General features: G+C 41.4%; 1 protein-coding gene across 1 annotated transcript in view; it reads right to left on the bottom strand.

Annotated features, from left to right (window-relative positions):
- Window positions 1–16,512, bottom strand: part of MUC19 (mucin 19, oligomeric) — an 83,063-nt gene that overhangs the window by 42,318 nt on the left and 24,233 nt on the right. The window contains exons 8-10 of the mRNA XM_067468480.1: window positions 15,289–15,411; window positions 12,650–12,773; window positions 7,062–7,197 (exon numbers count right to left, since the gene is read on the bottom strand). Coding sequence (XP_067324581.1) covers window positions 7,062–7,197; window positions 12,650–12,773; window positions 15,289–15,411 — 383 coding nt within the window. The remainder of the gene's footprint in view (window positions 1–7,061; window positions 7,198–12,649; window positions 12,774–15,288; window positions 15,412–16,512) is intronic.

Below are 16,512 nucleotides of genomic sequence, written 5' to 3'. Positions count from 1 at the left end.
TTACTCACAAGCATAAAGGAATTACATATATTAGAAACCAACACTTTCTCGTTACTTTATTTTCTAGATCACCAGACTGGGCCACAGCAACGCGTGGCAGGGGACAGCTAGTATTACTAATAAAATTACGGTATAATGGTATAGTATAATATGGTAATATATAATACTAATATTGTGCTATGGTAATAATATAATATATTGTATTTACATATTACTTGTAAGCCGCTCTGAGTCCCCTTCGAGGTGAGAAGTGTTGGAACCCAGACGACTTAAAGAGCCAGACTCAGGAGTATGTCCTAAAGAATAGTTTATTAATACAAAACAAAGGGACTCAGAGACACTTGCTTCAGTGTCCCTGGTCAAAACTCAAAAGTAGCAGCAAGTTTTAGCTTCAAAAACAAACTAAAGCAATAATCTGGATTATCCAGAGAAAAGATCCGGATTAAACTGAATTGCTTTCAAAGTCAAGCAAAACAATATAGCAAATGAAGGATGAACAAACAAAGAGCCGCAAAGCAAGAGCAGTAGTCAAAAGAAGTCCGAGGTCGAAGAAAGCCAAGTGCATATTTTTTAGAGCTGGATGCATACTATATTCAGATGGGATGCATTATTATTATTTACAGTATTTATATTTCACCCTTCTCACCCCATAGGGGACTCAGGGCGGATTACAATGTACATATACATGGCAAACATTCAATGCCATAGACACACAATATATATAGACAGACACAGAGGCAATTTAACATTCCAAGCTTTTTTCATGAGGTATTCTGGCCACCAGAGGAGCTGTCGCTTTACTGTCCATTTGTGACACTGATGAAGTACTTCCTCATTCTTTGCATGCTTGCTGCAGATTTTTATGGCATCGTAAATTAGCCTCCCCGCATAAGCGGTAACTAAATTTCCTACTTAACAGATGCAACTGTCTTTTGGGCTGCAAAGGTCGACAGCAAGCTACACAAATTGGTTGGAAGCTCACTCCAACCTGGGCTGGCTTCGAACTCATGACCTTTTGGTCAGCAGTGATCTTAATGCAGCTGACTCCCAGCAAGCAACAGTCCCGGTGCTAACCCCATCACAATAAAAGAGTCTCAGAAATGGAGTGTATCCCAATGTGATAAGGACCTATGATTGTGGCGCAGCTGGCTGAGTGTCAGCTGCATTAAGATCACTCTGACCAAAAGGTCATGAGTTCGAAGCCAACCCAGGTTGGAGTGGGTTTCCCAACCAATTGTGTAGCCTGTTGTCGACCTTTGCAACCCGAAAGACAGTTACATCTGTCAAGTAGGAAAATTAGGTACCACCTTAAAGTGTGGGGAGGTTAAAATTAACTAATTTATGAGGCCATAAAAAAAGACTCCAGCAAGCACTCCAGCAAAAAGCATGCGGGGAATGCGGAAGTACTTCATCAGTGTTGCAGATGGACGATGAAAGCGACAGTTCCCCTGGCAGCCAGAAAAAGTTAAATAGCCTCTATCTATGTCTATGTCTGTATAAAAGGAAGAGGGGCCGACCAAGGGCAAGATGGATGGATGGAATCCTTGAAGTGACTGGACTGACCTTGAAGGAGCTGGGGGTGGTGACGGCCGACAGGGAGCTCTGGCGTGGGCTGGTCCATGAGGTCACGAAGAGTCGGAGACAACTGAACGAATGAACAACAACAACATGTCTGTATATGTTGTATGTCAAAATTGGCATTGAATGTTTGCCATATATGTGTACACTGTGATCCGCCCTGAGTCCCCTGCGGGGTGAGAAGGGCGGAATATAAAAGCAATAAATAAATAAATATGATTCTGAAGATCGGGGACCTCATCACAAAGGCCCATGGGTTGTGGCAAATCCATGGGACCCTGAGAGGGGTGTGAAGAACCCATCACTTCATGCCCCACATCGCACGATTTGCCTTTCCCCCATCCCATGTGAGGATGTGTTGTTGCCTGGCTTCCCCCCATTTCTGGTAAGGCGACACAGGAACGTTTCCATGTTGCTGCAGCGGTAGCATACACTGCTTACTCTCCGCTTTCTGGACAGAGCTCGCCTAGAAGTACGCATGTGGCATATAAAGGGCACCGTCCTGAAAGGAGAGAGTAAGTGGTGTATGCTGCCGTTGCAGCAACACAGAAACCTTCAGATGGGCCAAGTCACCCATCTGATGAGGTAGCAGGATTCTAATCTCCTGAGCTAATGTGGTGACCCTGTGCAGGTCACATAGGCACAGCTTTGGAAAACCCTGTGATAGGTTTGTCTTAGAGTTGCCATAAGTTGGAAATGACTTCCAGGCACACAACAACCACAGCAGCAGCAACAACAGACTTTCCAGCACTGACCTTTTATATTTGAAAAGTCAAGGACCTATAACCTTGTGACAGTGAGAAGGGAAGGAGGCAAGTGGGGGGAAAACTTGGAGAAAATACACATTTATTTAGGGGAGATGAACTATGATTGAAACTAGAATTTGCCAGGACAATTTCTGCAGTTCAAAATAATGCCTGGCTCTTCTATCATGTAAAATGCACAAGCAAATGTACGGGAGGACACAATAATTCAACAGTAGATAGAAATGTTCCAGCATAGAAGTTTGCATATAAGAGAGTCTGCATAAATTTTGCCGAGGGAAAAGTACAGCAGGTCTCGAAGGGAATTGCTGTTGTGATAAACAGGCAACCAAAAAGCCAAGGTCACAGAAGCCAGAAGAATAGCAGATTACTGGCTGGTTTGTTTTAATCCAATCCAATGTATAAAGCTGTAGTAGTAAAACAAAGCTAAACAAGACGAAATAAAAATATTTCCACAAGTTTTATGGGAAATATTAAAAGAGTTTCCTTTGATATTTTTTCATAAGCCAGAATCAATAGTGTTTATCAATTTAAAAAACATTAAATGAAACAGAGGATTCTAATTTAATATCCCAGGATAGTACACAATGAAATAGCTTGTTCATGTTTTCTAATTGTCAGGTTTTATAATGATACTAGCCGTCCCCTGCCACGTGTTGCTGTGGCCCAGTCTAATGATCTGGAGAATAAAATAATGAGAAAGTGTTGGTTTCTAATATATGTAATTTCTTTATGATTGTGGGTAAACAGTATTTGATTAAGTTTTCTTGCCCTGATGAAGGGGGTTGGACTGGATGGCCTTAAGTATTTTCTATTGGTCATAGGGGTTCTGTGTGGAAAGTTTGGCCAATACTATCGTTGGTGGGGTTCAGAATGCTCTTTGATTGTAGGTGAACTATAAATCCCAGTAACTACAACTCCCAAATGTCAAGATTCTATTTTCCTCAAACTTCACCTGTGTTCACATTTGGGCATATTGAGTATTCGTATAGTTTGGTCCAGATCCATCATTGTTTGAGTCCACAGTCATCTTTGGATATAGATGAACTACAACACCAAAACTCAAGGTCAATGCCCATCAAACCCTTCTAGTGTTTTCTGTTGGTCATGGGAGAACTGTGTGCCATGTTTGGTTCAATTCCATCATTGGTGGAGTTCAGAATGCTCTTTGATTGTAGGCGAACTATAAATCCCAGCAACTACAACTCCCCAAAGTCAAGTGTATTTTCCCCAAACTTCACAGTGTTCACATTTGAGCATATTGAGTATTTGTGCCAAATTTGGTCCAGATGCATCATTGTTTGAGTCCATAGTGCTCTCTGGATATAGATGAACTACAACTCCAAAACTCAAGGTCAATGCCCAACAAACCCTTCTAGTGTTTTCTGTTGGTCATGGGAATCCTGTGTGCCACGTTTGGTTCAATTCCATCATTGGTGGAGTTCAGAATGCTCTTTGATTGTAGGTGAACTATAAATCCTAGCAACTACAACTCCCAAATGACAAAATCAATTTTTTGAGTGAAGGACATACATTGGGTTGTTAGGTGTCTTGTGTCCAAATTTGGTGTCAATTTTCCCAGTGGTTTTTGAGTTCTGTTAATCCCACAAATGAACATTACATTTTTATTTATATAGATGTCCTACACTCCACGCAAATCCTGTATCTCACAATGTGCTAATATGCCTATTACATGTCTCTTACTGACATAAACTATATTTTCCACATCTTAAATTTTCATAATTTGGTAATAATATTATTACAGTAATAATAATATTACAGTATAATTGATATAGTACAATATAGCAATATTTAAAACTGATATTGTACTATGCTAATAATATATTGTATGTATATATACCTTGTAAGCCGCTCTGAGTCCCCTTCGGGGTGAGAAGGGCGGCATATAAATATCGCAAATAAATAAATAAATAAATATCTTAGGAAGCAATCGGCACAAATTAAAGCCCAGTTAAACTCAAGGATACATATCTCTACATCCATTTCTCAGCCAATTAAATTGTATTTAAATGTTTCTAACAAGTGATATAGCCTGCAGTGTAACATTAAGACTTCAGGTTGGTAACATGCTTCGGTGAATAGATTTGTATCTGTGACTTAAATAAGAACAAGACTGCAGTCCTAAATGCATTTACATGGGACGAAAAGCCTTGTATTTACAGAAAACTGGCTAAAAGATTGTAATTTCCAATTCTATTGTTGATTATCTCTTTTATTCTAAAGGAACTAACGAAATGAACAAATGTAGGATTGCACCAATGTCACAAAAATATCACTGCAGATTTGATAAATGTGTATTTAATAATGATGTGTGGGAATGAATGGAAGAATGGAAGGATGTATGGATGGAGCTAATAATTTTGGAGACACCAGTATAATATTAAGGCCTGCAATGACTAATTATCTGTTTACTGGACTGTAATTAAAGGTTGCTAATGAAAAATAATGATAATGAGGAGGAGCTGAGGAGCCTTCTAATCAAGGTGAAAGAAGAAAGCGCAAAAGCCGGGTTGCAGTTAAACATCAAAAAAACCAAGATTATGGCAACAAGAATGATTGACAACTGGAAAATAAAGGGAGAAAATGTGGAGGCCGTGACAGACTTTGTATTTCTAGGTGCAAAGATTACTGCAGATGCAGACTGTGGCCAGGAAATCAGAAGACGTTTACTTCTTGGGAGGAGAGCAATGTCCAATCTCGATAAAATAGTAAAGAGTAGAGACATCACACTGGCAACAAAGATCCGCCTAGTCAAAGCCATGGTATTCCCTGTAGTAACCTATGGATGTGAGAGCTGGACCTTAGGGAAGGCTGAGCGAAGGAAGATAGATGCTTTTGAACTGTGGTGTTGGAAGAAAGTTCTGACAGTGCCTTGGACTGCAAGAAGATCCAACCAGTCCATCCTCCAGGAAATAAAGCCTGACTGCTCACTGGAGGGAAGGATACTAGAGACAGAGTTGAAGTACTTTGGCCACATCATGAGGAGACAGCAAAGCCTGGAGAAGACAATTATGCTGGGGAAGGTGGAAGGTAAAAGGAAGAGGGGCCGACCAAGGGCAAGATGGATGGATGGCATCCTTGAAGTGACTGGACTGACCTTGAAGGAGCTGGTGGTGGTGATGGCCGACAGGGAGCTCTGGCGTGGGCTGGTCCATGAGGTCACGAAGAGTTGGAGACGACTGAATGAATTAACAACAACAACAATGATAAGTGAAGAGTAAACTCTGATAAGAATTGGGACAGTGGTAACAGAAATGTTTACAGCATTAAGAAGGAAGTCAACATAAGTTCAACACCAATCAAGAAGATCAACATCTGCCCAGGAAACTGAGATGGCACCAGGATGGAAGACGTCTATCATTCAATTATTATTATTATTATTATTATTATTACTACTACTACTATTATTATCTTTATTTGTACCCCGCTAACATCTCCCGAAGGACTCGGTGCGGCTTACAAAGGCCAAGGCCCTCAATAAAACAACAGCATAACAAATACAACAATAAAACTCATAAAGCAAACCAATAAACATTAAAGCAATAACAATAAAACATCAAAACAATACATCATGACACATTTAAAACTAGGGCCGGGCCAAATGTAATGAATAAATTAAAAGTGCTAGACATGATAGGTAAAATGTAAAGATTTTAGGGTAGGTGCAATGTACAGGCAATCTTAAATCTCTGGTAAAGTGCGTTTGGGACATGATGCTGGGAGTTTCCTATTCTGGAAAGGCACACTGGAACAGCCAGGTCTTCAAGCTCTTCCTAAAGACTGCCAACGTTGGGGCTTGTCTGATGTCCTTAGGGAGAGAGTTCTAGAGTCGGGGGGCTACCACAGAGAAGGCCCTGTCCCTCGTCCCCACCAAACACGCTTGTGACGCAGGTGGGATCATGAGCAGGGCCTCTCCAGATGAATGGAGGGATCGTGTGGGTTCATATACGGAGATGTGGTCACACAGGTAGGCGGGTCCCAAACCGTTTAGGCCTTTACAACTTTGGGACTACATCAGCAGAATATTCCTATAAAAGACTCAGTCTAATAATGCTCAAAGTGTGACATACAGAGACACTGTTCTCCCACTATGCGCTGCTCCATGGGAAGGAGAGAGATAGTGTAACTATGGAGAGTGTCAGATATGCTATGAGAAAGCATGATTCTGGTCACTTTGGGGCTTCTTTCTCAAGGGAAGAGGAAGAAATGCACTTTTGGAGTCTTAGATTGTGTGCAGGGAGTCAGGTTCTGCTGTATGGAAAACAGAGATCTGGTCCTTGGCATTGTTCTTAGGGAAGAAGTTTTGGCATTATGCCGTTATGGAAGTTTGGGAACTGTACGTTTACAGGCTGAAGGAAAGCAGGGTCTGGCCTAACAGGTGCTTCTCCAAGGAGGGAGAAAAGGATAGGGTAATATTTGAATGCCTGAGGATGAATGCGTGTACATGTGGTGTGAATGCTGAGTGAAAATGTAATTCCCCTTTGTTTGCTTGTTAGCCAATGTAATTGTAAACCCAATGTAGTTGCATAAAATCTGTATGTCTGTATGTCCAATGTCATTCTTTGTCTAAATGTTTTTCTGTAATCTGATATACCCTCTCACAAAGAAATTGCAATAAAAAGAACCTATGCTTCAAAGTTATTGAAAAGTCATTCATGACAAAAGAAGCAAACTTTATGTAAAAAATAGATGAGTAACCTGGATTGCTACAAAGTGACAGTCTCCAGCATAGGTGTAAGAGATGCCATCAAAGGTTGTGATGAAAGGTCCTTCTACTGAGCATCGCCCTGGACATAAGGATTCAGTGCAGGTCCATTTTGCATCCTTGCAAGTGCTATTGAAAGAAAAATAGGGGGAAGGAAAATAAAAAAGAACAAAGACTATAAATAGTTTATTCTGGATAAGAAGTACAATTTCCGATCCCATTTTAAAATCTAAACATGACAAGCTGCTATTTAGGCTGATGAGAAATTTTAGCTTTGGTATCCATTGGACCAGTGATTCCTAAATGTTGGTTCTTCAGCTTTTCTGAACTTCTACTCCTAGAAGCCCCAATCCCGGTTGGCCAACAGTCAGTAATTCTGGGAGCTAAAATCCAAAATATCTTGAAGACCAACACTTGGGAAACACTGTGCCGAATTAACAACTCTACTACAATCAAGATCAAGCACTAAAAGCAGCAGCCAGGAAATTTTTTGTGCCATCTTCTGTCAGAAAAAAAGCAATAACCCTGCATCGCAGATACTTTTTAAAACAAAATTATTTTAAATAACATCCGATCATTATGGGAAATAGCGTGCTGATACTCTATTTCCCTTTGGGCTTCTAGTCAAAAGCCTCCAGGCTTTCTTTGCTGATGAAAGAAAGTGATTGCTTACTGTAGGCAAAGGTAAGACTTTACACTCTTTAGCTACAGATCAGAAATGAGAAAAACAGAATCCCGGAACACGCTGCAGAAAAGGTCAAGCACAAATGTAACTATTACTATCTGAGTCATTTTTAATATCATGAAAATATCTAAGGCTTTGCCAAATATATTTTTTCAAAGCTAGTGTGTCTTAATGACAGAATTTGTTTCCTGAATGAATGGTTTTTATTGGTCATTACAAGAGCACTTGGGGGTGATTCTAGGGGGGAAAGGGTATATTTTACATCATCTGTGCCTTGTATAAGCAAAGAACTATAGTTGAAATTAATCCGGAAACAGACTCATGAAAGTGAAGACCTTCTAAAAACTTTCGAAAGACAATGTGGCTTTATTTCTTTGATTCTACGAAGGTTGAATAAAAAGTAATGCCTTCACCTTCATAACTCCTCAACAGATGGTAGTACTGGCATGCGGCAGGTACTGGCTTGTTCAGTAGACTCTCCTCTACAGTTCCATTTTGGCAGGAAGCCTTAGCATTGAACGGTTGTCTTGTTAAAGTGCAAAGTATGGAACCCTGTGCAGACGGTCGATCCATGCGACTTAAGCAACATGCAGTTATTGAATTCTTGACAGCAAAAAGTGTCACCTCAACTTCTTTAGACTTACTCGCCCAATGACGCACAGTACTCACATCAACACAATCACCATAAAGAGTTTGCATTCTCTGATTAATCTCCTTTGGGGTGACACCTTCTGCTGTCAAGAATTCAATGATTGCACGTTGCTTAAGTCGCATTGACCGACCGTCTGCACAGGGTTCCAGATGATACCACTTTAATGGCTGAAAGTGAGGAGGAGCTGAGAAGCCTTCTAACTAAGTTGAAATAAGAAAGTGCAAAAGCTGGGTTGCAGTTAAACATAAAAAAAAGATTATGTCAACCAGACTGATTGATAACTGGCAAATAGAGGGATAAAAGGTGGAGGCAGTGGCAGATGTTGTATTTCTGGGTGCAAAGATTACTGCAGATGCTGCCTGCAGCCAGGAAATCAGAAGACATTTACTTCTTGGGAAGAGAGCAATGACCAATCTCAGTAAAATAGTGAAGGGTAGAGACATCACACTGGTAACAAAGATCTGCATAGTTAAAGCAATGGTATTCCACGTAGCCACCTATGGATGTGAGAGCTGGACCATAACGAAGGCTGAGCAAAGGAAGATAGACACTTTTGAACTGTGGGGTTGGAGGAAAATTCTGAGAGTGCCTTGGACCGCGAGAAGATCCAACCAGTCCACACTCCAGGATCATAGAATCATAGAATCATAGAATCTAAGAGTTGGAAGAGACCTCATGGGCCATCCAGTCCAACCCCCTGCCAAGAAGCAGGAACATCGCATTCAAATAACCCCCGACAGATGGCCATCCAGCCTCTGTTTAAAAGCTTCCAAAGAAGGAGCCTCCACCACACTCTGGGGCAGAGAGTTCCACTGCTGAACGGCTCTCACAGTCAGGAAGTTCTTCCTCATGTTCAGATGGAATCTCCTCTCTTGTAGTTTGAAGCCATTGTTCCACGTCCTAGTCTCCAGGGAAGCAGAAAACAAGCTTGCTTCCTCCTCCCTGTGGCTTCCTCTCACATATTTATACATGGCTATCATATCCCCTCTCAGCCTTCTCTTCTTCAGGCTAAACATGCCCAGCTCCTTAAGCCGTTCCTCATAGGGCTTGTTCTCCAGACCTTTTAAATAAAGCCCAGCTGCTCATTGAAGAGAAGGATATTAGAGGCAAAGATGAAGTACTTTGGCCACAAAATGAGAAGACAGGAAAGCTTAGAGAAGACAATGATGCTTGGAAAAATATAAGGAAAAAGGAAGAGGCGCAGACTAAGGGCAAGATTGGTATTCTTTAAGTGACTGGCTTGACTTTAAAGAAGATGAGGGTGGCCACGAACAACAGGGAGCTCTGGTGTGGGCTGGCCCATGAGGTCATGAAGAGTCAGAAGCGACTGAACGAATAAACAACAACAACAAATTCATTATCCTGTATAATTTTGATGTGTTCTTACCCATTTTGAGGCATTGAATGTTTGTCTTTTTTTGTGTGTAAACTGGCCCAAGTCCTTCCAGGGGTAGAGGGTGGTCTAGAAAGTTATTATTATTATTATTATTATTATTATTATTATTATTATTGTACTGACACAAAATCACAGTATGTCACAGCAAACGAGATCTATATGCTGGATTTTGTATCACAAAATCACAAGTCGAACACTTCCCAAGCATCTAGGACTGTGTGATGTATTTTCGAATGATGCGCGCAGATCCAAGTAAAGTGGCCTTTTGCAGTTGACAGATTGTGATTTTGTCAATGTTCATTGTTTCCAAATGCCGGCTGAGATCTTTTGGCACGGCACCCAATGCGCCAATGACCACTGGGACTACCTGCACTGGTTTATGCCAGAGTCTTTGCAGTTCGATTTTGAGGTCTTGATAGCGGCTGAGTTTTTCCTGTTGTTTTTCCTTAATGTGACTGGCACCTGGTATGGCGAGATCAATAATCTAGACTTTTTTCTTTTCCACAATCGTGATGTCTGGTGTATTGTGTTCCAAAAACTTTGTCAGTCTGGATTCGAAAGTCCCACAGTATTTTTGCATGTTCATTTTCCATGACCTTTGCAGGTTTATGATCCCACCAATTCTTTACTGCTGGCAGGTGGTATTTGTGACATAAGTTCCAGTGAATCATCTGGGCCACAGAGTTGTGTCTTTGTTTGTAGTCCGTCTGTGCGATTTTCTTGCAACAGCTGAGGAGATGGTCCATGGTTTCATCAGCTTCCTTGCACAGTCTGCATTTTGGGTCATCCGTTGATTTTTCAATCCTGGCCTTAATTGCATTGGTTCTGATGGCTTGCTCCTGGGCTGCAAGAATCAGGCCTTCTGTCTCCTTCTTCAGGGTTCCATTATTATTATTATTATTATTATTATTATTATTATTATTATTATTTAACTGGAGGTCCTAACAGAAGTCAAAGCCAGATAAAGGACACAGAAAAGAGGCTAGAAAGAAGATCGGTTTGGAAGAAATCAAGAGAAACTCAGTTCCACCTGTTCCTTCAAGTAATTGTATGTTAGTTAGACCCAGGGAGGAGTTAGGATACTGATCTTCAATACAATTAAATACCTTTTTTGTTTATTGTTACACCTTTTGTTGTAAGTTTCCAACTCTGTTCTTGCTGAGAATTGGGCACCTTAGAGAGATAGCTCATGACAACATTGAGTAACTCAGAGGTCTCAGACTATTGCTGAGCTGGATCTATCCCCACTGAAGCCGTGTTCTCCAACAACATAGAAAAAGCTATGTTGAGAGTGGGCTGAACCGCTGACAAGATGAAATTTGGAGAAGAAACATTGGTAGACACAGTGTAGGATCTTGGCCAATAACTAACATTTATTTTACAATTAATTTGCCATATTTATTTATTTGTTATTTATTTGTCGTGTCAGAACAACCAGTCCAACAGAACAAAGCAAACAAACAGAAAAATACACAACTTGTGAGTTTGGTAGCTGGTTAAATGTCCTTTGACCAGTATCTGGCCACTTGGAGTGCTTCCGGTGTTGCTGCAAGAAGGTCCTCCATTGTGCATGTGGCAGGGCTCAGGTTGCATTGCAGCAGGTGGTCGGTGGTTTGTTCTTCTCCACACTCGCATGTCGAGGATTCTACTTTGTAGCCCCTTTTCTGAGGGTTGGCTCTGCATCTCGTGGTGCCAGAACGCAGTCTGTTCAATGCCTTCCAAGTCGCCCAGTCTTCTGTGTGCCCAGGAGGGAGTCTCTCATTTGGTATCAGCCATTGGTTGAGGTGCTGGGTTTGAGCCTGCCACTTTTGGACTCTCGCTTGCTGAGGTGTTCCAGTGAGTGTCTCTGTAGGTCTTAGAAAACTATGTCTAGATTTAAGTCGTTGGCATGCTGGCTGATACCCAAACAGGGGGTGAGCTGGAGATGTCTCAGCCTTGGTCCTTTCACTAACCCTAACCCATCTAAAACACAGACATGTGCCTTTCATCTCAAGAACAGAGAAGCATCCCGAGCTCTGAAGATCACCTGGGAAGGAATCCCATTGGAGCATTGCAGCGCACCCAAATACCTGGGAGTCACTCTGGACTGTGCTCTTACCTACAAGAAGCACTGCCTGAACATCAAGCAAAAAGTGGGTGCTAGAAACAATATCATACGAAAGCTGACTGGCACAACCTGGGGATCACAACCAGATACAGTGTAGACATCTGCCCTTGCGCTGTGCTACTCTGCTGCCGAGTATGCATGCCCAGTGTGAAACACATCTCACCATACTAAAACAGTGGATGTGGCTCTTAATGAGACATGCCGCATTATCACGGGGTGTCTGCGCCCTACACCACTGGAGAAATTACACTGCTTAGCCGGTATTGCACCACCTGGCATCCGCCGGGAAGTAGCAGCCAATTTGCCATAGAAGTTCAATGACACTGTGGCCTTATGCAGATACAGACATGCTGTCCCTAATTTGACAGATCGCCAAACTGAATCAGTTGTTCTGATGGATATCATGTTAAATGACATGGTTTTTAGTTTCTGGGCAGGTACTAGGCATTATGAGAGATGTTTTCTTGGGGGTTGACTCCAAAAAATGTGACTTACGAGCTAATGTCCCTGGAAGATAGTTGGCAACTCTGTGGCCATTCAAAGTCAAAAAACAAATTAGGTCAGGCTAAGGGAAAGGAGGCAGTGTGACTCACAGCAGAGAAAAAAAGGATGTCTTGATTAGATGGCCTCATGTTATGTATCACAAAAAACAATATGCAGCCCCAGATTAGATGTTACCCACCTCCACTTCACATGCTATGCATTGATGTTTTAAATGTATGGAATACCATTAATGCTTACCATTCTGAATTACAAGGTCCTTTCCGCTTTTCACCTGGTCTGTATACTTTTCCATCAAATTTGCAAGCACATTTTCTTTTCTTGATACATTTGCCATTTTCTCCAATGTCATCGACCACATAACCTAAAAAAATACAGTCATGTTATAGTATCCGATGTGGTTCTTTGAAATGGTAGTGACTCCAGCTCTACTAAACCAGTCTTGGACAGCAATGACTCCCAAAGTGACCCATTTAAGGTGGAATCAGGTGTCAAACAGGGATGTGTTATTGCCCCAACCCTATTTTCCATCTTCATCGCTATAATACTTTATCTTGCTGATGGGAAGCTTCCCACCAGAGTGGAAATCATCTATCTGACAGTTGGCAAGCTATTTAACCTAAGCAAACTGAAAGTCAAAACCAAGCTTACAACATCTGCTATAGAACTCCAGTATGCTGATGACAATGTCATCTGTGCACATTCAGAAGAAGACCTACAAGCCACCCTAAACACCTTCGCAGAAGCATACGAGAAGCTCGGCCTGTCATTGAACATTGAGAAAACCAAAGTGCTCGTCCAGCAGTCACCAGCCAATCCCTCTCCAATGTCAGAAATGCAGATGAATGGTGTAACATTAGAAAATGTTGACCATTTCTGCTACCTTGGCAGCCACCTCTCCACAAAAGTCAACATTGACACTGAAATACAACACTGCCTGAGCTCTGTGAGTGCAGCATTTTTCCAAATGAAGCACAAAGTGTTTGAAGACCAGGACCTCCATAGGGATACCAAGGTGCTTGTTTATAAAGCTATTGTCCTCCCAACCCTGCTATACGCCTGCGAGACGTGGGCTATCTACAGATGTCACATGCAACTCCTAGAACGATTCCATCAGCATTGCCTCTGAAAAATCCTGCAAATCTCTTGGGAAGACAAGTGGACAATTTCTTTTCCATTACAATTGGGGTTATTACTGAACCATCCATTATTAACATTCTCCTATATTTGTTCCATACTTCTAATATATTGCTCAGCATTGGGTTCCTAATTTCCCTAGTTTCTTTTCTCGTAAACTGTTTAAAAATATATTCCAATGTATTGTCGAAGGTTTTCATGGCTGGAATCACTAGGTTCTTGTGGGTTTTTTTCGGGCTATATGGCCATGTTCTAGAGACATTTCTCCTGACGTTTCGCCTACATCTATGGCAAGCATCCTCCGAGGTGAGGATGCTTGCCATAGATGCAGGCGAAACGTCAGGAGAAATGCCTCTAGAACATGGCCATATAGCCCGAAAAAACCCACAAGAACCTAATATATTCCAAATTTCTTCCTCCACTTTCTCCAAATCCTTTCTTAGCCAATCTACACCCTCTTTTTTTATCATTCTTTCTATAACCAGTCTTAATCTGCTCGCTTCATAATATTTTTTAATATTAGAAAGTGCTAATCATCCCTCTTTTTGCAATCTGTACCATAACTGTTTGTTTAATCTATTTCTTTTACAGTAATTGACACCAATTGGAAATATTTCAAATGAAGTTTTTTTTTTGTGTTCCATGTATATAGCACTACCAGAGACTGAGATGCAAAGGAGGTCCTCTACCATTAAGTTACAGTCATAGAATCATAGAATCAATGAGTTGGAAGAGACCTCATGGGCCATCCAGTCCAACCTCATACTGCCAAGAAGCAGGAATATTGCATTCAAATCACCCCTGACAAATGGCCATCCAGCCTCTGCTTAAAAGCTTCCAAAGAAGGAGCCTCCACCACACTCCAGGGCAGAGAGTTCCACTGCTGAACGGCTCTCACAGTCAGGAAGTTCTTCCTAATGTTCAGATGGAATCTCCTCTCTTGTAGTTTGAAGCCATTGTTCCGCGTCCTAGTCTCCAAAGAAGCAGAAAACAAGCTTGCTCCCTCCTCCCTGTGGCTTCCTCTCACATATTTATACATGGCTATCATATCTCCTCTCAGCCTTCTCTTCTTCAGGCTAAACATGCCCAGTTCCCTAAGCCGCTCCTCATAGGGCTTGTTCTCCAGACCCTTGATCATTTTAGTCGCCCTCATATATCCAATGTGAATACAATGTTAAATATCTATATGCAATGTGAATACAATGTTAAATATGAAGCTCACAGCTCAAACCTCACATACAAAAAAAAGCACAGAGAGGTCACAGAAATGATGAATGCATTAAAAATCGTGACAGTGAGCAAGTATAATTAGACATAAACTGAATTCCAGTTAGGCTACATAGTTATTGAGAAAATGACATCTTCACTGTTCAAAATTAAGGTTTACTAATTGCTATAACTCAATCCCTGTTGAGCAGACAAAATATGTCAAGTTTGTAGATGCTCACAAATTAGTTCCCATCCTCATATAGACAGTGAGTGAGTTCTCCATCGAATTTCTTTCATTAAGAGAAGAAGTGGCTACAGCAGATCCCAGCTGCTTAGTACAAATAAAGTTAAAATGAGACCTATTCCTCCTCACATTGATTCACTTGGACTGCAATACTCACTGCCAGGAAACAGCTGCCTCGGGGCTGACATCAAAATAAAATTATTTCTGTACAGCACAGAGAATAGTAACTTGACTACTGGAATTCTTACAGTGCTGCTAATCAACGAAACTTTCAGAATACTGTCGTTACCTTCTGGGCATACACAGCCACTCACACATCCGGCATCTTGGTAAACAGACATATAAGAACATGTTGCCTGATTGGAAGGGCCACAGTCTCTGTAAATTTTGGATTCTGGACATGCAGGTGTAACTGGAATATAAATGCGTAAGACTGTAATTAATACATTTTTTAAGCTACAAAAACATTTTGCATTATCACCATGCTCTTTACATTAAGTGTCAGGATCCTCTATAGGACAGATAAACCAGGATTTCACTTGATGTGAACAAGGCTTGGTTCATATGCTCTTCCTTACTTTAATGTAATGGTGGGGAGAAGAGGAAAAGGTTCTACTACTGTTTAAGCTATCCAGAGTTGAGATCCTTGATCAGAAGATATTTCACATATAACTACAAGGGTTAAATGAAAAGTAATGCCTCCACCTTCGTTACTTGGGTTTGGATGGGAATATTTTAATAAATCAAATGCAGAAATAATCCTTAGAATGTGCTCTTTAACTACCACTATTCACTTTTTGGCATAATCTCCAGATAATTGGATACATTCCTGCCAATGATGAACAAGTTTTCTGAAGCTGTTACAGAAGAAGTTGACACTCTGTTTTGGGTACCCATCATGCACAGATCTTCTGATAGCCAAGCAAAGCAATAATGTGACCCACACGCTCTTGTGAAATGCCAATTATCAGGCATGTAGCCAGGGGGGGGGGGCCTCGGGGGGCTTCAGGCCCCCCCCCCGAAATTCTCATGGTGGTTCGCGAAAAGGCCTTACTGGTGCATTATTTAAACTGTTATGTTTATTCATATCATGATCTGATCACCATACTCAATATATCCCATATGCATGGGGGTATTGGGGTAATGATACAAAAGGTTTGCTAGGCTAGACCCTCTTTCCCTTAGACTCAGCCCCACCGAAACTCAGCCCCCCCGAAACCCCCCCTGAAAAAAATTCAGCCCCCCCCCCCCCGAAACGAAATCCTGGCTACGGGCCTGCCGTTTATGCTTGAAATTTCTCTCTGAGTGATACGCTGATTGTCCTGAATCAATCTGTCAAACTTTTGCTTGTGAAACTCGGTAGTTGCTGTCACAGGACGTCCAACTCTTTGTTTCTCACACAAGTCAGATCTTCCCACTTCAACATCTTTAAACTTACTTGCCCAATGACGCAACACAATCATCATAAACAGCTTGCATTGTCTGATGAGTCTCCTTTGGAGTGACACCTTCT

The sequence above is a fragment of the Anolis sagrei genome, chromosome 5, assembly GCF_037176765.1.
Source record: "Anolis sagrei isolate rAnoSag1 chromosome 5, rAnoSag1.mat, whole genome shotgun sequence".
Classification (NCBI taxonomy): Eukaryota; Metazoa; Chordata; class Lepidosauria; order Squamata; family Dactyloidae; genus Anolis; species Anolis sagrei.
This window is presented reverse-complemented; position numbering and strand designations above follow the sequence as displayed.